Source organism: Corticium candelabrum, chromosome 5 (genome assembly GCF_963422355.1).
Source record: "Corticium candelabrum chromosome 5, ooCorCand1.1, whole genome shotgun sequence".
NCBI lineage: Eukaryota > Metazoa > Porifera > Homoscleromorpha > Homosclerophorida > Plakinidae > Corticium > Corticium candelabrum.
The window spans coordinates 636,754-655,000 of record NC_085089.1 but is presented as its reverse complement, the minus strand read 5'-3'; the positions used below and the strand labels follow the sequence as shown (position 1 = coordinate 655,000).

The following is an 18,247-nucleotide window of genomic DNA, read 5'->3' as shown; positions in this document are numbered from 1 at the left end:
TGGTTGCCTTGGGCTTTTCTGCATTTACTATAGAAGACTTCCATGAGATTGTTGTGTTCTGCTAATATTCCCACACGACTCTTTATTGATATAGCCTTTGTGTTGCAGTTTATGGATGTTGTGGCATGTGTGGAAAGCGCTTCTGATGCTTCAGATCTTCTTAATGTGAGATGTGCTTACTGCACAGTGCCTCTCTTTTTGCTTTATTTGTCTGTCTATATATTTGGCTGCGTATTGTTTTCATTGTCTGTTTATCTGTCAGTCAGTTTGCTTGTCTGTCTATCTATTTATCTGTTTGTTTGTGTTTGTTGTTTGTCTGCCTTAGGTAGATGGAATCAAGAACAATATGACCCCCTAACACACAATGCCACTGGTGTGTCTGTCTTTCAATTAATTGTCTGTTTGATGGTTTATTTGCTGTGTCAGTGTTTGGCATTTGTTAGGTTAATGCTTGTTTGTGGTTAGAAATATTGTGACCAGTCAACATCAGACTATGTCGTTGTCTATTTGAGATTATTGACGTCCGGGAAACTACAAGAAAAAGCTGACTTCTATATGCATTTTATTGATGGAGGACTGTCAGTGAGAGACTTTTGCAATCAGGTACAAAGAAGTCTGACTTCTGAGGATTTTGTTTCTCTCTTTTTGTTTGTTTGTTTTGTTGTTTGTTTGTGCATTTGGTTGCCTGATTATTTGCTTAATTGTCTGCTTGTTTGTGTACTTGTTTGTTTATCTGTCTGGTTTTCTGTACCTTTTTTTATTGTTTGTGCTTAATGTTACAATTTTTACTTGATGTGCTTATTAATTAAACTTGACAACTTTTGACTAGGAAGTAGAGCCAATGGCAAAGGAGAGTGATCACATTCATATCATTGCTCTCTCTGAAGCGTTGGGTATTCATGTTCGTGTAGAATACATGGATCGTGGAGATGGTGGAACAGTCAATTACCATGACTTTCCAGAAGACGGTTCACCACCACACGTCTGTTTGCTGTACAGACCAGGACATTACGACATTCTGTACAACTAATGGAAGTATAGTCTGTCTTCACGGTGATAGTACTTATGTATGTGAGCTAGACGAATGTAGGATGTGACTGTGGAGTATGTGCCAAGAGTCGGCTTTCTAATGGGCTTGTAGTAGATTTGTTGAGAGTCTTGTAGTTGCTTGGTGCATACACATAATTTGTTTACGATAAATGTACAATATCTTACAATACAATACAATACAATACAATACAATACAATACAATACAATACAATACAATGCAATACAATACAATTCAATGTAATGCAATACAATACAATACAATGCAATACACTACAATGCAATACAATACAATAAAATACAATTTAATGTAATGCAATACAATACAATGCATGTAATGCAATACTATACAATACAATACAATGCAATACAATACAATTCCATGTAATGCAACACAATACACTACAATGCAATACAATACAATTCAATGTAATGCAATACAATACAATACAATTCAATGTAACGCAATTCAAGATAATGCACGTTCAGGACATCCGAGGCTGTCTGCGTAACATCCGGGCTGTTTCAACGCTAATGTATGCTTGGCGCAGTTTGCGTTTGGGTAGAAAAAGTAATCCGACACAGTCACTGTGCTGGTAAACTATTTCATGTTTTTACTATGTTTTCATTTTCAATTGATGTGACGTTCCTAACAGTTATTTATGACGTTACGTGCAATATAGGGTTGTGCATCGTTACTATGTGAAAGGCAAGACAGCTAGCTCAAGCAGATGGCTGGAACGCCAACATAAGGTGCGTAATGTTGTAGCCCAAAGCCAGTATGGCTCTGTAGCCTGTCTTCGAGATACAGACTGTACGCGCGCATTTGTATTGATTTAGACTCAAAAATTGTTATTTGTAAAGGGTGTGTATGACACCTTTAAACCCTAGTTAATATTAATTGGCTTGTTTTTAATTATTGCAGGATAGGTATGTAAGGCTTGCGTCGCAAGACAACTACAGAAGTCGAAGTGCTTACAAACTCATCCAAATTGAAGATAAGTTTTGCTTCTTGAAGAAAAACTCTGTTATTGTAAGCATTTACTGATTTTTTAGTTAAACAGTTGACGATGATGTGGTAATATTGGTATGCTTGTGTTGTGCAGGTTGATCTTGGTGCAGCACCCGGTTAGCCAATGACAGTGACCTTAGTATCATGTATGTATGTACTGCTCTGTGAAGACAAGATGTGCTGTCTGTGTAGGAGCGTGGTCGCAAGTTGTATCTGAGAGAGTCAATTTGGATGATGCAGCAGGCAAGAGTTGCCTTGACATAGTTCTCAGTTGGCAGCATTTTGAATCACACTTCGCTTTGCCTTGTTACCGTATTACCTCGCATAGAAGGGCATTCCATTATGAAACGAATTTACCAGGGTGCCGTTATACCTCGAGGTACAACGGCATGTCATTGTAAATAAGGGAATTTTACCAGCGCCTCAAGTTGCACATCCAACAAAATCTAATATCTTTCTTAAGCGGTACTACTATCTACTACTAAGTCTACTAGCTTGTGAGACATTGCCGCCAAGCTGATCAAACTTGTCCACGGCCGCCAACTGGAATCCTACTGTGTAGGATTTCCTGCTTCTGGCTTTCGGCTGACTTGAGTCAGAGTCTTCACCAACGGCAACATTGTCAACATGGTCATTAGCATCATCCTCCACATTGACACATGTCTCCTCCATTACCGCAATATTAATATCAAAAGATAGGCCTTATATTACTGTGACTACCGTACCTCGCTCTATAACGGCACCTCACCCTATAACGGCATGCCGTTCTATGCGAGGTACTACGGTACATGCCAGACGGGTTTGCATTACAGATTCCTCGTGTGTGTTTTAGGTTACGCTTTTTGCATTGCTTGGACACATGCAGATGAGCAAACCACACAACATCAAGCCACTGAGTTTAGATAATTTAATATGTGTGTTAACGCTAATTTAATATGTGTGTTGACATGGCAACTTGTGTTTGTCATGTCTTCTAAACAGTTTGCATACCATATTACCACACCCAAGGTTACCTGTAGGTACCACTCTTGTGTTGAGAAATGTGAACTGGCGTAGGTATACGGTAGTGTAGTGTACTAGCACGTGTTTATATAGACTTTTTTAATAATTTGTTTGTGGCAGCGGCTAACTTGATAATGGCCAGGGTGGGCACATATTGATATTGTTGATATTAATGCTACTGCAAAGTTGATTTATCTGGGTGAGCTGGGAGACTAGAAAAGGGGCTTTGTTGTTCTGTACTCATTTAGTTATGATTGTTTTGTCTGTTTAAATAAGTTATTTACAGACTCAGATTCAGGGTGTAATGTTATTGATTTTTTGGTCAGAGCAGTGTGTGTGTGTGTGTGTGTGTGTGTGTGTGTGTGTGTGTGTGTGTGTGTGTGTGTGTGTGTGTGTGTCGAAATCACATTTAGTCACAGGAAAGGTGCTTTTTAAATTGTTTACAGGATTTGGTTCCTACTCATGAGTCTCTTGTTTAAAAGTCTACCAGACATAACTACTTATTAGTCTATAGTTTATTGCATTATGAACTCATGAATAATTTGTGATGAAAGTGCTGACATGTTGACAACCACATGTTGCAGTTGTAATAGAATGAACTCAATTATGTCTCTGGCATGTTTGAAGCAATTGTGGCATTGTAGTCTAAAGCCTGAAGCATTTACTGTACGCTGTACAATTTGCTAGAACTGTTTGTACTAACAGGGTCATTGTTTGTACTAACAGGGTCATTGTTTGTACCTTCCAGAGTCATCCAGAATCATTGCTGTGGATGTGAAAGGTCTGGTGATTTCTAGGGATTGGAGTTAGACTCTATTGATTTACAGCATGTTTGATTGTTATGTAGACATTAAGCCAATCCCTGGTGTCACAATTGTGTCAAATGCTGATGTTCTGCAAGCAGAAACGTTAACTAAAACCATGGCTGCAATGGCTCCTTTTGTGCAAGCTGATGTCATTCTGAGGTGTACAGATAGACCCACAGATGATTGCTTTACACTTGTAACCTCATTGTGAATATCATTCTCTTTTACAATAGTGACATGGCACCATCTGCGTCAGGAAACCATTCATTTGATCATTACAGGATCATGGTAATAGTAGGCTTGTCGTGTACACCGATTGGGCGAGGTAACGACATTTATTTAGGAGCTTGCAAGGGCTGCATTGGGCATCAGTCTGTCTTTGCTGCCGTCTAACGCTGGCGTCTTTTTGTGCAAGATCCTGGAAGGAAGAGAAAAGAAAGGTGCGAATGACGTTTGACTGTTACAGCTACATCACACAGCTGTTATGTCGCCTCTGTGTAGAGTTTACAGCGCAGTTGAAAAGACACTTTGAAGTTGTCAGAGAGTTTCGACCGCCAGCATGCAGGCAGAACTCGTCGGAGCTCTACGTAATTGCGTGGAGTCGCTTGAAGGTTTCTAACACCAATTAAGACTGTTGAAATCACTGAACTGGTCACTTGTCGTCGGGGCGGTCCGAACTATGGTGGCGGCTTATCTCGTCAAGACTGCGTTCTTTATTGTGCTGGCGTTGAGCGACGCTGTCGGCGTGGATCTCCTGAATTTGGACACTTGTCCGACGTCTTGTAAAGAATGGGTGAATGGCATAGCTCCAGTAAGAACAGAGAATTAGCACTAGCGCTTTATCTATCTAGGAATGTAGGGGAAAGAACACGCGAAATAGTCGGTTACGAGTGTCGTGCAATCGCCTAATTTCGGCAGCGTTCTATTGCTCGGGCAAAGCATTAGTCTATTCTAGTGCCGATCTGGTCGCGGGACTGTTTGCATGACGCTTTGTGAAGTTCGCTGCCCCTGAGGAGCTCTTTTGCCGCAGCCGATTGCTTTGATCTAATTGGGGGAGTGGCGTTTAAATGTAATACCGCTTTGTTTGCAGTATTTGAAGGGGCAGAAGGGCGATGTTGGACGACCGGGAAATGTAAGTGCAAAGCAACGTGATAAAATTGTATCTAGTTGACTAGTAGATTGCATGCCGCTTGTCTTTGAGTAATGCATGTACGTAACGCGTATCTGCATGTACGTTAATTAATTAAGCTGCAAGCATGGCCTGGCAACAACTGGATCTTTGTTGTGCGCAGAAATTTATCCACACTTTGCGTGTATCCAATTGCAGATGAAAGTGATTTACAGAAATTTAGAATTTATATAATTATATTGTGATAGTATTGAATCTACAACTCAATATTGCTTTACCGTGTACTATGGTGACCTTTCTTTCACGTTCATTATTTAGAAATCTTATTTTTCTTTTGTTGTGTGTAAATCCAACTTATTTAATTTGTAAGTTCTAACTTGCCAATGGTGTGATCTCATTATTTTGCTATGATTTAATTAGTGGTTTCTATAGTTATCATGCCATGGTATGTTTAATGTTGTCATACTGCCTGCTTGTCATTCTGTCTGCGAAGATCTGGTTGCTCGTCTGTCTATCCGTTTGTTTGTCTGTGTATGTATTGGACCATTGCCCAATACCGTCATGTTTACTCTTAAGACATGTAGATGCCATCCAATGTGTGTATATATGTATGTATGTCAGAAAATGTTTCTGTTTCATTAAATTATATAATTATAGATTTTATTCTGAGAGTTTATTTAGTAATAACAGGTTTCAGAATTTATAGTCTTATGATTTGCTGATGCGTGTTTAGATAGTTTTGTATGCAAGAATTATTCAATATTGCAGTACAACTGTGTTGTTTTTTCTCTGTGTGAAATTTTAGCCTGGAATTCCTGGTGAACAAGGCGCTGGAGGCCCACCTGGAAGAGCAGGATCTCCAGGAGATCCAGTAATATTGTCAACCATATTGATGATTATTAGCAAGTAACAGCGTTTCGTTCCTAGGGCATTTCTGGAAATGATGGCCATCCAGGGTTTCCTGGCCAACCAGGGCGGGCAGGCTTAGTAAGGAGTATTTTTTACTTACCGTACGTATTACTTTTATTGTCTTATTCAATGTTGCTCAATTAGCCAGGGAGTCGTGGAGACATGGGACGAAGAGGGCCTACAGGAGAGAAAGGACAGAAAGGAAAGACTGTAAGGTGTTGCAATAAGATGCGTTGACTATATGAATTAAGTGGTTGTTTTAATACAGGGAGATATTTTTCTCGAGTTTCCCACTTGTCGTCATGATCAATATCTCTCGTATGATGGAAATGCAATTGAATGCATACCAATAAGTGAGTAAACCATTGGATGTTGCGGTGCTGTAGATATGAATAATTTTTGTGTTGTAGCTGATTATTTACCGGCACAACACCAGAGTAAGTGTGACTGCAAATGTGACTGTCTCAGCAAGGAAGAAATTGCATTTGTACGTCGTTTGATGGCACAAGAAAAGGGGAAACCAGATGAAAAGGTATTAATTGTGGGTTAATTGCAGCATGTAAGTCTATTATGTCCAAGCATTTGTGTAGGGCACGGTATCATTTCCACCTACAAAACCTACATACTCGAGAAACGGCAGGGGCTCAGCAAAACCAGTTCTTTCTGGAAGATCGAAAGCATCTGCTAGTGCAAGTTTTGTTAGTGGCACAATTGCAAGCAGAATTGGAACAAATGAAGTTGTTTCAGCAACAGAACCAGGCTACGTTAGCAAAGTGAAGGAAGGCAAGATAGATCATCGAATTTATTCATTCTATGATTTAGACTGTATTTTGGATTTGCATTTATAGAAACGCCCGACCCTTATACTCCATCTTGTCCACATCTTTACGCTCCAACAAGTGGTGCTCTGATTTGTCTGGAGATGATGAAAAAGGGCTACTTGATTGTATGTGATGTCTTGTGTGAGGCTCCATCTCATGTTTTTAGTGAAGTGCCATCAAACCCGTACTTCTGTGGTGCCAACACACACTATTCATGGTACAGCGACTGGAGTTCTCCAAAATTAGCTCTTCGAGTTCCAGTTTGTCAAGGTAACCACGACCGGTTGCTTTGGGGTCAATCCAATTCATTTGAAGTTTGTGTTGTTTGCATGCAGCTTCTACATCGCAAACAAGTAGGTTGATAGTGTCGCCAGACTACTATTATAGAAAGAGCTGTAGCAGCTATAAACGAAGAGACATCTCTTCAATGGCATCAGACTTTCATTGGCGTCTTCTCCAGATTGGCCTGTGTGACAAGAGTCGTTCTTGCAACATTAGTAAAGTACAACTGATTTGTTCAACACAGTAAACAAATGCGACGAGAGACTGTCTGGTGGTCTGTTTGATGAAATGCACTTTGAATTAGTTTCTACACTAAATTCTTATGGAGTCAAATAGAAGCATAACGCCGCTATTGGTCGTCTAACTGTGACGTCATAATTATTTTGTAGAGTCTAAAGTTTAATTCATGAATGACTGTATGACTTCAGGTACGGAGAAAGGTTGGACTTGTATTAGTAACGTTGAAATGTTTGTCGACTGCGGGATGCGATAGGAGCTGCGTCGATCTCAGAAGTGCTCTCGCACCTTCCAGAATTCCTCGTATCTCTGCAAAAGTATACAACAAACATTCCGTTGGCAACTAGACTGTTTGGTGCCGTCTTATTTGCAGACATTTCTGGTCAGAATACTTTTAGTCGCTCAATCAAATTGCTGTGAAATTTAGATCGAAGCGTACACATACATTACTTAGCAATAATTTCGCGCAATCTTATTAAATATTTGCTCTGGCTAAATTAACCATAATTTTAGAAAACACCATTGGTTGGTTGTTTGCATGTCAAATACAGTTTGTTTCAGCTCATTCGCTTATTCTTTATTTATTCGTTCGTATATTTTTTCAATGCTGTTACTGTACGGTACCGGGCGTCCACGGTACACGTGCGCCACCCCGCAACACAGTTAAGTGATCAGGACAGCGAGGCTGCTGTGGTCCCCGTTATTTGGTTCCGGTGTTCTTCGATGGCTGTGTAACTGTTCATCGTTGAGACATCAATCAGTGATTATGTAGGAGAATAGTAGGTAAACGAGCTACCATAATGTCTATATAAACAGCAAGTTTACGTCTATGGCTTAGCAGTTTGTTGTTCACATGTTTAGTGCTTTTTCAGAGGGTTGATGTGCGTGTGTGTGTGTGTGTGTGTGTGTGTGTGTGTGTGTGTGTGTGCGTGGGTGTGTGCATATGTGCGTGCGCGTATGTGTACTTGTACGTGTGTGTGTGTGTGTGTGTGTGTGTGTGTGTGTGTGTGTGTGTGTGTGTGTGTGCTTGCGCGTGCATGTGTGTGTGTGTGTGTGTGTGTGTGTGTGTGTGTGTGTGTGTGTGTGTGTGTGTGTGTGTGTGTGTGTGTGCGTTGTATGTGTGTGTGTGTGGTGTGTGTGTGTGTGTGTGTGTGTGTGTGTGTGGTGTGTGTGTGAGTGTGTGTGTGTGTGAGATTGTGTGTGTGTTTGTATGTGTACGTGGGTGTGCGTGGGTGTGTGCATATGTGCGTGCGCGTGTGTGCGTGCGTGTGCCTTTATTCAATCAGCCATTGCTCTTCTTTTTGTCTGTGTCAGTTTTTTGTGTTTCTACTCTTCTTGTCGCTTGCTTGTTGTAACGTTACTTATGCTCACCCATACACCCTACTCATGTCTCGATCTTTCCTCACCGTTTTATTTTCTACGTGTTTCCAACAATATTTAAATTACGTACGTTTCTTTACATTGATCTTACCAGCGTGTTCACTACTTGCGTGCACATGCATGCTTTAATGCATGGGTGTTGCATGAGAACTACTTGTAGAATGAGTGCTTTTTAGTTTACGTTTGTAGGATTTACTACACTTTGTGAGAGTTACACAAAGCCAGATGAGAAAGGCTTATGTGCAACTGACCAGCTGACAAAATGCCTCAATGGTTATCTTGGATGTATCATTGAATGCATACTGGAGGGAGGAGGAGATGTGCTGAAGTTTGCTGGAGATGCTTTGTTGGCTCTGTGGCCATGCCAGAAGACACAGTTTAGTTTGGTTGTGCCATCTGTCTTGCAGACAAGTCTTGATATTCAAGCAAAGTGTCATGATTATAAGATAGACAAGGGAATAAAACTACAGTGAGATACATTTTATGAGGAGAGAGAAAGACAGAGAGAGATTATCAAACGAAACGAACAGACAGGCAGGCAGACAGACACACTGTGAGGTTAAAGGTCAGCAAATTCACAAACAAATACCACAGTAAACAAACAAATAAATAGCATACCGCAAAATTGTTTAGAGCCACATAAACATCTGCTAATAGACTCACAGGTAGGTCACTATAGATGGACAGACAGTTGTTTTGCGTAATGTACATGTGCCATCTAGTCGATCTACATTTGTAGGGTTCAAAGTGAGTGTCATATGCTCTGGTAAGCTCCAACTTGCAGGGTTGAGCTGAATGGTACCTACTTTGAAGTATAGGCTGGGGCTTTACTTGGACATTTGACACTAGAGGTGATAATAGGTGGAAGAGATTGACTAGTTAACGATGACCCTGGGGCTTAATTACTCAAATGAGTACAGTATGCTGTTTCTTAGCAATGACTGAGAAACAGTCAACTTAAATAATAACTTTTATCAAATTACCAAACACACAAAAAATGGAAAGAAATGAACAGATCATACATACATACATAATATATGCATAGGGTACAAATCTGCTTTATTCAGGACTGAGACAAACAGAATACAATCAATGATAGTGTAACAGGGGATGCAACATGTCTCGTTTATTGGATGCCATCTGTTTGACAGGTTGAAGATTGGTCTTGCTGCTGGAGCAATGGATGCATTTGTTGTTGGTGGCAGTGAAGCTAAACAATTTGCTTTGACGGGACAGGCAATCAATGATGTCAATTATGCACAGAACCTTGCTGTGTCTGGAAGTGTTATACTTTCTCCACTTGCTCAAGAGGCTTGCAGGAACCATAAGTGTCAGGGAAGAACTCTTAAAAGTGGATACATGCAGGTACACTGTGATTTAGCTGTTACAATTTGTTTAAGCAATAATTATCACAATTGTAACCAACCAGATACAAGTCATCAACACTATAATTGTAGTCAGTGACTAGATGTTGTCATTTTAGTTTTTAATGGGAAATGTGTGGTTTTACTCACTTTGGTTGTGCTTAGCTTTTATGTTCTAGGTCAACAGATTTTGGAAACAGACTGCCAAAGTCCCAACTGAAGAATCAAGTCTAAGCTCCTTTGCTTCAAAAAATTTACCTACATTGTTGTTTGAGCCTAAATCTAGTTCTTCAAACCACACAACTGAATTGCCACTAGTAACGCCAGTGTTTCTGTCAACAATTCAAGGCAAATTTAGATTATTCAACTTGCTGCTGCATGTCTAATGTTTGGTCGTGTGTTGCAGTGCGACCAGTAGCAAGCCAAGCTAAACATTTGACTCTGGAGGAGCAAGAGGTAGAGAAATTCAGTTTTGTTGTGGTGGTTTGGGTTGTGTTATCTATTATGCACATGAACACATTATACTGTCGTAATACAGAAGGATGGATAGATGAATTGGATGAATAGTGGTGCCCTTCGTTGTCAGCTTGTATGACAGCATTTGCTTATTTCATTTAGACATGCACAGATGAATTATGTTTGTATGTGATATGGGTTTGGTTGTCATAGACATTGAAAACATATCTCCCTAAGGCAGTCTTGAGTAAGGTGAGATGAATCTTGTAATTGTCTGTCAGTAGTGTGCATTTAATGCAGCAGATTTCTTTTGCTTGTGCACATTAGATGGATGGTGGTCAGTCACTTGAGTGGATGTCAGAGATGCGGATAGTCAGCATTTTATTTATCAACTTTGATCTTGACAAGAGAAAAGATCCACAGATTGCTTTGGAAGATTTGCAGTTGGTCTTCACTGTCATTTACAAAAACGTGACATGGCTGAATGGTGAGATTATGTGCACCATCACGGATAGACAATTGATTTGACTGACTCAGTGTTGTAAACATCTATTAAACCATATGTGTATGCTTTCAGACAAGGGAAGAGGTGTTTGACAGTACAGCTAGTAGGCAGGTAAAGGGACAGATTGACAAATAGATTGGTCTAGAGACAAACGGGCACAATCGGATAAACAGATGGGTTGACAGGCAAATTGATAGACAGAGTGTTAATTAGTAGTAATGGTTAAACTTGTACAATGACTAATGGAAACAGCTCTGACACGGACAGACGGACAGACAGACAGATAAACAGACAAACAAGTTAATTGAAAAGCAGGCACACTAGTCTTCTATTAATGCAGATGACATGTTAGATGCATGTTCTTGCTTTCACTCAGTATTTTTTTATTGTTTTAGGTTCAGTGAATAAGATGTTTATGTTTGACAAAGGGTGCACATTTCTTGCTATATTTGGTTTGCCAGGAGAAAAGCATGAAAATGGCCCAGCACGAGCTTTACGTGCTGCTCGACAAATATTTATTCATCTGCAAGAAAGACAGCTAGGGTACTGTTTATGCTCTACATTCTAGGTTTTGTTGGTCAATTAGTAATTGGTGAACTTGTCGATGATGATTTGTGCTAGTACTTGTATTTTGTCAAGACACTTTTGCCTGTTTGTTTGCTTGTGTTTGTTTGTTTTTGTGTGTCTGTCTGTTTGTTTGTTGTTTTTGTTCAATTGTTTTTTCATTTGTTTGTTTGTTTGTTTCTTTGTTTGTACATACAACCATTATTTGTCAGTGTATAACTGGATGGCCTTGTTGTTGTCAGAATGCAAATGAAAAGTTTACTACAAATAAATATTTTGTTCTTTACAGTTGTAGTATAGGTGTAACCACAGGAAGAACTTTCTGTGGTGTTGTTGGACATCCTAAGCGACAAGAATTTACAGGTACAATCGACAACTAAAAAGTGTTTGTCATGTTTGTCTTTCAACTTTCCAACTGGTTGTTAGTGATTGGTAGAAGTGTCAATATGGGCGCACGTCTCATGATGGCATTTCATGGTTGTGTGACATGTGATGAGTCAACCATGAAGTACTCTGGAATCAACAGTAAAACTTTCACGTGTGTCGTACCTGACACGCCGTTGAAGGGAATAGAATATTCTGAACTTCTCTATTTATACAACACAGAAATTTAGTATGATAAATCACATTGTGTTGAGAGAAGAGAATGCGCAGTAAGCCCAGAAATTTTTGGCTTTAACTTAATAATGAAGCAAAATAGAACGCGTTGAAATTTTTCTTCTTCTCACCGATCCTGATCGAGAGCAGTCAAAAATACGTTTTATTAAATGTTGTGAAGTAGCACATGGCTGAATTTTTGGGCTTACCGTGACTAGACCGCGTTCACACTAGCAACTTCAGAACCACTCTGCATCAGATAAATTTTCTTGTCACAACTTACTCTACCAAAAATACTTGATAAACTATACCTGACTTGGTTCTAAGTCTCTAGTGTGAACGTGCATTGTATAATAATGTTAGTGCATGCATGGTTGAACATGATGCAGATGGACAACACAAATTCGCGGAAACAACGACAAGCAACAATTCTTTGCTTTGTTTTTGTCTTTTTCTCTCTCACTCGTTCTCCTCTCTCTCTTTCCCATCTTCTTTTCTTTATCTGAGTTGTCTTTGTTCTCCCTTTTTCTTCTTTTTTCTTTTTCTCTGACGTGCGCGCAACACACACACACACACACACACACACACACACACACACACACACACACACACACACACACACACACACACACACACACACACACAATTTGCTGCAAAGAGTTTAACAAACTTTGTTGTTACAATCTTTAGCCATGACCATTTCTTCTCGTCTCTGGCCACTGCTGCAGAAAACAACGAAGCAAGAGCTCAGCAGGCTACTATTACTCTAGTTGGTAGGCTACCACAGAGCATGCAATGATATTTTAATTTAAAAATGTTATTACGTTTGTTGTGAGAACACTTTGACTATTAAATTGCTGTTAATGACTGTCTTTTATGTCGGTACTTACTCTTGTGGTTCCTCGCAGGTCGTCGACAGGAAATGAAACGTTTTGAGTTGGTGTTGAATAAACTAACTAAATATCATGAAGAAGAGTGGTGTGATCCTACCTGCGTTGTTGTTGAAGGACCTCTAGGAATGGGAAAGACTCATCTCTTGGAAGTTTTTAAGGTCTGTGTGCGAGATGCAATGCTGAATTCAGCATCACTAAATATGCATGCATGCTACAGGTTTGTCTGTTTCTGTTGTCTGTTTGTTTGTTAATCTGTCTGTTAATCTGTCTGTTAATCTGTGTGTTGCTTGTCAATGTGTTTATGTTGTTTTCTGTTGTCTTGTAGGTTATTAGGCTATTTAATGAACTCTATATATTTGCTTTTGAACTAAATTATTTTCTGTAGACAGAGGCTTGGCGAAAACAGTTTCGGGTTGTGTGTGGCCATGCTAGTCAAGAAGAGCAGCATACTCCACTATACGCCGTTAAAACACTTGTCGCTCGTCTTCTTGAGCTTGACCGGTGCCATTCGTCTACCGAGCGGGAAGAATTGATCATTTCTAAAGTACCAGAGGCACTTAAACCGGACTTGCCTTTACTCAACGAGCTTCTAAACATCAACGTATGTTACGTGCTTGCCTGTGTAAAGAAGGGTATTATGCAGGCCTAGGGTTTATTGTTCTTGCTGCTGTTTACTCTAGTTACCGCATTCTTCAAGAACGCAACATATAACGTCTGAGAAACATACGCAGATGCTCCACTTATTGCTCTTCAACATTGTCCATCATGTAGGTTGCTTTTATATTTTCTAACATACATGTATTGTTTATATATGGTGTGTGTGTGTGTGTGTGTGTGTGTGTGTGTGTGTGTGTGTGTGTGTGTGTGTGTGTGTGTGTGTGTGTGTGTGTGTGTGTGTGTACTTTATACTGCTTCATGATTTGACTACTATGCTAAAAAATTAGAACATTGAGCTTTAGATTGTGCTTGTGAGTTGTTGCTTGGTTTGTCAGGTTGCTCTTGCTCAGCCATGTGTCTTTTTTGTGGATAATGCTCAGTGGGTTGATGCCGAGTCATGGACATTTCTTTATGACGTTTCCTGTGATGGAAGTGCTCTCTTGGTGCTTGCTATGCGTCCGTTTGCTCAATCTGTGATTGCACCGGTTGCAGCTGAAAAGATAATTCACCATCCACACACAATTCAAATGGTACGAAAGAAATTTGAGAATTTGCATGATTTGCTGCATGCACGGATACAGTATTGCTGTTTGATCTCTTTGTCTCTAAGTTTCTGTCCGTTTTTGTTCTTCATCTGCATGGCTTTCTGTCTATTCGTTTGTTTGCTTCTCTTTTTTCGTTGGCTGTCTTGCTTGCATATACCGTCGTATTTAGCGTTTATGTTTGCACGAGTGCTTGCTTGTGAATTGAGGTGACGTGTTGGCTCGTGTGTGTGTGTGTGTGTGTGTGTGTGTGTGTGTGTGTGTGTGTGTGTGTGTGTGTGTGTGTGTGTATTTTAATAAGTATGATTGTGTTTACAGAAGTTGGGCCGTTTAGACCAAATGGAGATGACGGAACTGGCACGTTTAGCATTAGGCGTGTCTAGCATTCCAGTAGAATTGGAGCGATTGACTGCACGATGTCACGGTGTTCCTCTCTTTTGCGAAGAGCTGATGAACAGCATGCTACGTCGTCGACAGATCAGCATTGTTTCTGAAGACGAAATTCACAATCGATTGGATGGGCGGCGACCGTCAGGACCTGCTCGATCATCGCGAGGAATTTTCGGAAAACCTTCTCTTCATTCATTTTCGGAAAAGAGTAATAGTAATAATGTGGTCACGGCAAAGAAAATGTGCGTAATATTACTGGAAGTCGATATAGACCGAGTGTCTGTTCCAAGCTCTGTGAAAGAGTTGGTGCTTTCGAGGATTGACCGTCAGTCGCACCAGAATCGTCTGGTGATGAAATGCGCCGCAGTACTCGGAGTCGTATTTACAAGGTTAGATGTCGGTCATCTATTGTTGGTTCACTTTTCTTCTCGTGTTTTAGTCTTTTGATTCTTGGTTAGGACGATGCTTGCTGGAATCATTCCTCGAAAGTGTTCGCAAGGCCTTTCCAAATCAATCAACCAGTTGGTCAAATCGGCAATATTTGAGTGTGCCGTAGCTGCGGCAGCTAAGAAAGTCGCCGCTGGCGTGTTGCAAGACGACGATTACGATCTGTATTGCCACTGCATGGCAGCAGAGAAAGATGACGATCATGTCATGTGCAAAACGTTTCGTTTTACGCACACATATCTGCAAGAAACGGCTCACAGCTTGATGTTGACAGACCAAAGGAAACATTTGCACCAGAAAGCTGCAGAGTTACTCGAAGCTCAAGCTCACAAGTGTCGCCACTGTGGCGGTGGAGATTTTATGGAAGGGTCGGAAGAACATCATCACGCCATTCAAGCTCAAAAAGTTTTTGTTCGTCAGTTGGATTTGATCGCTGCATCGCGAAATGTCGTTCGGCAAAGAGCGTTCATCGGTCAGGTGGGAGACAAGCGAGTTAAGAAACGTCGTCGAAGGTTGTCGACCGGTGAGTTATAGTGTATATATAGCATAGCTTAGTATAGGTTTTTTCGCTAATGTCTGGTGCGTGTTTTGTTCAGACAATTCTTTCTATTCAACGGTTTTTGCTTTCAATCGATCTGCTTCCGTAGAGTCTTTGTGTTCGAATGATCTTTGGCAGGAGGATGAAGAATTGATGAAACGGAGAGAAAACGTGAAATCATCATCGAAAGAGAAGAGTCGTGAGTCATCGGACAGAACGGATTTAGATCATTTTCATGAAGTCGATATGGCTCATTGTGAATGTGCCGAAGTGCTGTCTCATGTCTATCCACAACTTGTGAGACACTACGAGGCTGCCGGTATGACGCAGAAGAGGCTCTTGTATACGATAGAAGCGGGAGCGGCTGCAGTCGAAACTTACGCAAATTTAGATGCCGTCATTCATCTCAAACGTGCACAGATGATGATAGAAGAAGGCTCGCAAGTTTCGAACGAGGAAAGAGCTCGCATTCGGGCTCTTTTGGGTCGAGCTCTTTTTCAAATGGGACACACCGAAGAGTGCATGCCACACTTTTACGGCGCTCTCAGAATATTGAACAGACGGCAACCAAGTCGCTGTCGTGCTGCTATGGTATGGAGAACGGTAGTCGAAGGTGTGAGACAAGCACTGCATATCTACTTTCCCCACCACTTTCTGAGACGTTTCAGGTAAGTAGTCAGTGCGGTATGTTTAGTTCTTGTAACTAAGTGTACTTCTTTGTTTGGCTTTTGTCGTTGTGTTTGTAGTGATGAGAAGTCACAGCTTTTGTTAGAACAAGCGCGCTGTTTAGTGCATCTGACACACGTTCACCATCTTCATCGTGACAATCTAGGAACGATGATGGCGGCCTTACAACAACTAAACGCAGCAGAAAGTGCACAGGAAGACATACACCAGGTGCGGCAATATATGCGTGTCGCAGCACTAAGCGCCGTTCTTCCGTATGCCATTTAATCTTAATTATAATGGGATTTGGTATTTGCAGCTGCTTGAAGCTTACTCGGTCATGATCGAATGTTGTCTACAATTTGGGCTGCGACGATTGGCAAGAAAATACGAGAAGACGGCTCGAGCTCTGTTAGTCTAGTATCTTGTACGAGATTGTAGTGTATGATGTATATATGGTGAGCGATGTTTATAGCTGCAGTGGCGTGCAACTCACTGCTAAAGATTTGCTTTCGGTCGCTCATTTTCAGTCTGTTGCCCTCAACCTGCACCTGGCACACGGCGACATGATTGAAGCAATCGATGCAGGTACAGTACATATATACTCGGTTAACATCGCTATTCTATCATTTCTACTTCATTTTATCTAATTTTTCCAAAGGAAATATTGCGCTGGAAATCGCCGCAGTATTACACGATTTGAAGATTCCGATTAAAGTACTACCATTATACTTTGGCGCCGCATCAGCAAACGAAAAGTTGTCGAATACATGCAGAGATGATTGAATGAACGATGATGTATATACAATATGTTATGATCGTGTTAGCACCAAAGAGGTCGACTCGACTCTTATACAACTGCGTGACTTTTGGATTGAAGAAAACGAGAAGGTAGCCGGCGCTTGGTACTTTGCTTGCTGCTTGGAGATGCTGATCACTAGAGGTTGTGTAACGTCACAAGTCGGTGTTTATCTTCAATTTTTTGATTCAAGCTTGTGAACGTGAGTTCAGGTTCGTCATACGAGACGGTGGAATCTTGTATTGATTTTGCGACCGAGTTTTGCAATGATGTTTTGGCTGTCGATGCCGCTCCAGATGCTGCCTTTTATTTGTCATCACTCATAGCGTTATGGTGAGACACTCTTACTGCTTGTCAACTATACATATATATATATATATATATATATATATATATATATATATACATATATATATATATATATTTATATATATGTAGTTTTCTGTTCTGCCTTTGTCAAATAGACATTGTGATTGCTTGCCTGGTTGCTTTGTTTTCTATGATTTGCTTCTACGTTTTCTTCTAAGTGTGTGTTTATGTATATCTCAATATCTGCGTAATTGTTTAGTCTCTTTGTGGTGTTGTTTATGTTTTATACCGAGAATATGCTTTAGTCTGGGTTGGGCTGTTGTTAGTGTGTACATGATGTGTGTGTATATCCATGTAGGTATGCTCAACAAATGGATTGGAACGGTTCTACATTTTGGCTGAATCTTTGCAATGGTAAGTACTCAGTTGCACGCATCTCGTGATAACGGTAATGTTCTTTTAAGATCTACGGCCAGAGACTAATGAGGCATTCGTTAGCTCAAAGGCCCTTTGTAACGTGATCAGAACTCACATATTAGGTGTGCGGTGCAGTCTGGCCAATGACTGGGTTTTGCAGTGTGCCACTCGTGTCAGATGAGCTGCTCTTGAGCGTAATTATTAAGTTAAAGTATTTTTCAAAATACATGATGTTTAGGATTTGAAAAGACTGCAGCGAATTTGCAAGCAAATGCCCGTATTCAAGTCACAAACACTAGAACTGAAGAGTTTGCTGAAGAAAGCGACAACGACGCAACAACGACGCAAACAGTGCTCTTGCTTTACAAAACAGACAACACACAGTGACGAAATATGTAAATGATGCTTTTAATTGACATAGAAGTGAATAAATGACACCAAGTGTTAAGGAACCGAGTAACGTGCGTTAATCATGAA

At 40.5% G+C, this 18,247-nt stretch overlaps 4 protein-coding genes across 4 annotated transcripts in view; all 4 read left to right on the top strand.

Moving 5' to 3' along the window:
* Positions 1-1,242, top strand: part of LOC134180576 (ubiquitin thioesterase OTUB1-like) — a 3,659-nt gene extending 2,417 nt beyond the window's left edge. The window contains exons 2-4 of the mRNA XM_062647758.1: positions 1-165; positions 466-603; positions 830-1,242. The exon at positions 1-165 is cut by the window's left edge and continues 35 nt beyond it. Of these exons, the coding sequence (XP_062503742.1) occupies positions 43-165; positions 466-603; positions 830-1,030 (462 nt within the window). The 5' untranslated portion in view covers positions 1-42 and the 3' untranslated portion in view covers positions 1,031-1,242. The remainder of the gene's footprint in view (positions 166-465; positions 604-829) is intronic.
* Positions 1-18,221, top strand: part of LOC134180579 (adenylate cyclase type 10-like) — a 19,511-nt gene extending 1,290 nt beyond the window's left edge. The window contains exons 4-54 of the mRNA XM_062647761.1: positions 1-50; positions 109-165; positions 466-603; positions 830-1,020; positions 1,732-1,801; positions 1,974-2,081; positions 2,155-2,176; positions 2,253-2,303; positions 3,811-3,867; positions 3,910-4,027; positions 4,102-4,156; positions 4,212-4,308; positions 4,370-4,442; positions 4,499-4,679; positions 4,959-5,000; positions 5,803-5,868; positions 5,925-5,984; positions 6,051-6,116; positions 6,175-6,259; positions 6,317-6,438; positions 6,497-6,689; positions 6,755-6,997; positions 7,063-7,252; positions 7,438-7,449; positions 7,492-7,628; positions 8,816-9,095; positions 9,778-9,991; positions 10,170-10,338; positions 10,397-10,446; positions 10,660-10,698; positions 10,774-10,933; positions 11,347-11,494; positions 11,805-11,878; positions 11,942-12,128; positions 12,803-12,885; positions 13,021-13,163; positions 13,391-13,606; positions 13,686-13,772; positions 13,998-14,192; positions 14,523-14,983; positions 15,053-15,564; positions 15,638-16,247; positions 16,326-16,476; positions 16,565-16,656; positions 16,721-16,833; positions 16,907-17,003; positions 17,073-17,188; positions 17,257-17,377; positions 17,712-17,767; positions 17,818-17,942; positions 18,009-18,221. The exon at positions 1-50 is cut by the window's left edge and continues 35 nt beyond it. Coding sequence (XP_062503745.1) covers positions 1-50; positions 109-165; positions 466-603; positions 830-1,020; positions 1,732-1,801; positions 1,974-2,081; positions 2,155-2,176; positions 2,253-2,303; positions 3,811-3,867; positions 3,910-4,027; positions 4,102-4,156; positions 4,212-4,308; positions 4,370-4,442; positions 4,499-4,679; positions 4,959-5,000; positions 5,803-5,868; positions 5,925-5,984; positions 6,051-6,116; positions 6,175-6,259; positions 6,317-6,438; positions 6,497-6,689; positions 6,755-6,997; positions 7,063-7,252; positions 7,438-7,449; positions 7,492-7,628; positions 8,816-9,095; positions 9,778-9,991; positions 10,170-10,338; positions 10,397-10,446; positions 10,660-10,698; positions 10,774-10,933; positions 11,347-11,494; positions 11,805-11,878; positions 11,942-12,128; positions 12,803-12,885; positions 13,021-13,163; positions 13,391-13,606; positions 13,686-13,772; positions 13,998-14,192; positions 14,523-14,983; positions 15,053-15,564; positions 15,638-16,247; positions 16,326-16,476; positions 16,565-16,656; positions 16,721-16,833; positions 16,907-17,003; positions 17,073-17,188; positions 17,257-17,377; positions 17,712-17,767; positions 17,818-17,942; positions 18,009-18,173 — 7,148 coding nt within the window. The 3' untranslated portion in view covers positions 18,174-18,221. The remainder of the gene's footprint in view (positions 51-108; positions 166-465; positions 604-829; positions 1,021-1,731; positions 1,802-1,973; positions 2,082-2,154; positions 2,177-2,252; positions 2,304-3,810; positions 3,868-3,909; positions 4,028-4,101; positions 4,157-4,211; positions 4,309-4,369; positions 4,443-4,498; positions 4,680-4,958; positions 5,001-5,802; positions 5,869-5,924; positions 5,985-6,050; positions 6,117-6,174; positions 6,260-6,316; positions 6,439-6,496; positions 6,690-6,754; positions 6,998-7,062; positions 7,253-7,437; positions 7,450-7,491; positions 7,629-8,815; positions 9,096-9,777; positions 9,992-10,169; positions 10,339-10,396; positions 10,447-10,659; positions 10,699-10,773; positions 10,934-11,346; positions 11,495-11,804; positions 11,879-11,941; positions 12,129-12,802; positions 12,886-13,020; positions 13,164-13,390; positions 13,607-13,685; positions 13,773-13,997; positions 14,193-14,522; positions 14,984-15,052; positions 15,565-15,637; positions 16,248-16,325; positions 16,477-16,564; positions 16,657-16,720; positions 16,834-16,906; positions 17,004-17,072; positions 17,189-17,256; positions 17,378-17,711; positions 17,768-17,817; positions 17,943-18,008) is intronic.
* On the top strand, positions 1,574-4,508 carry LOC134180574 (ribosomal RNA large subunit methyltransferase E-like). The gene is made up of 10 exons (XM_062647756.1): positions 1,574-1,644; positions 1,732-1,801; positions 1,974-2,081; positions 2,155-2,176; positions 2,253-2,303; positions 3,811-3,843; positions 3,910-4,027; positions 4,102-4,156; positions 4,212-4,308; positions 4,370-4,508. Exons 1-10 carry the CDS (start codon positions 1,583-1,585, stop codon positions 4,495-4,497), a joined length of 744 nt encoding a protein of 247 aa, XP_062503740.1. The 5' UTR covers positions 1,574-1,582; the 3' UTR covers positions 4,498-4,508.
* Positions 4,433-7,466, top strand: LOC134180573 (collectin-11-like). Its single transcript, XM_062647754.1, has 10 exons — positions 4,433-4,679; positions 4,959-5,000; positions 5,803-5,868; positions 5,925-5,984; positions 6,051-6,116; positions 6,175-6,259; positions 6,317-6,438; positions 6,497-6,689; positions 6,755-6,997; positions 7,063-7,466. The coding sequence occupies exons 1-10, from the start codon at positions 4,548-4,550 to the stop codon at positions 7,254-7,256; spliced, it is 1,203 nt and encodes a 400-aa protein (XP_062503738.1). The 5' UTR covers positions 4,433-4,547; the 3' UTR covers positions 7,257-7,466.
* Positions 18,222-18,247: the final 26 nt, after the last annotated feature.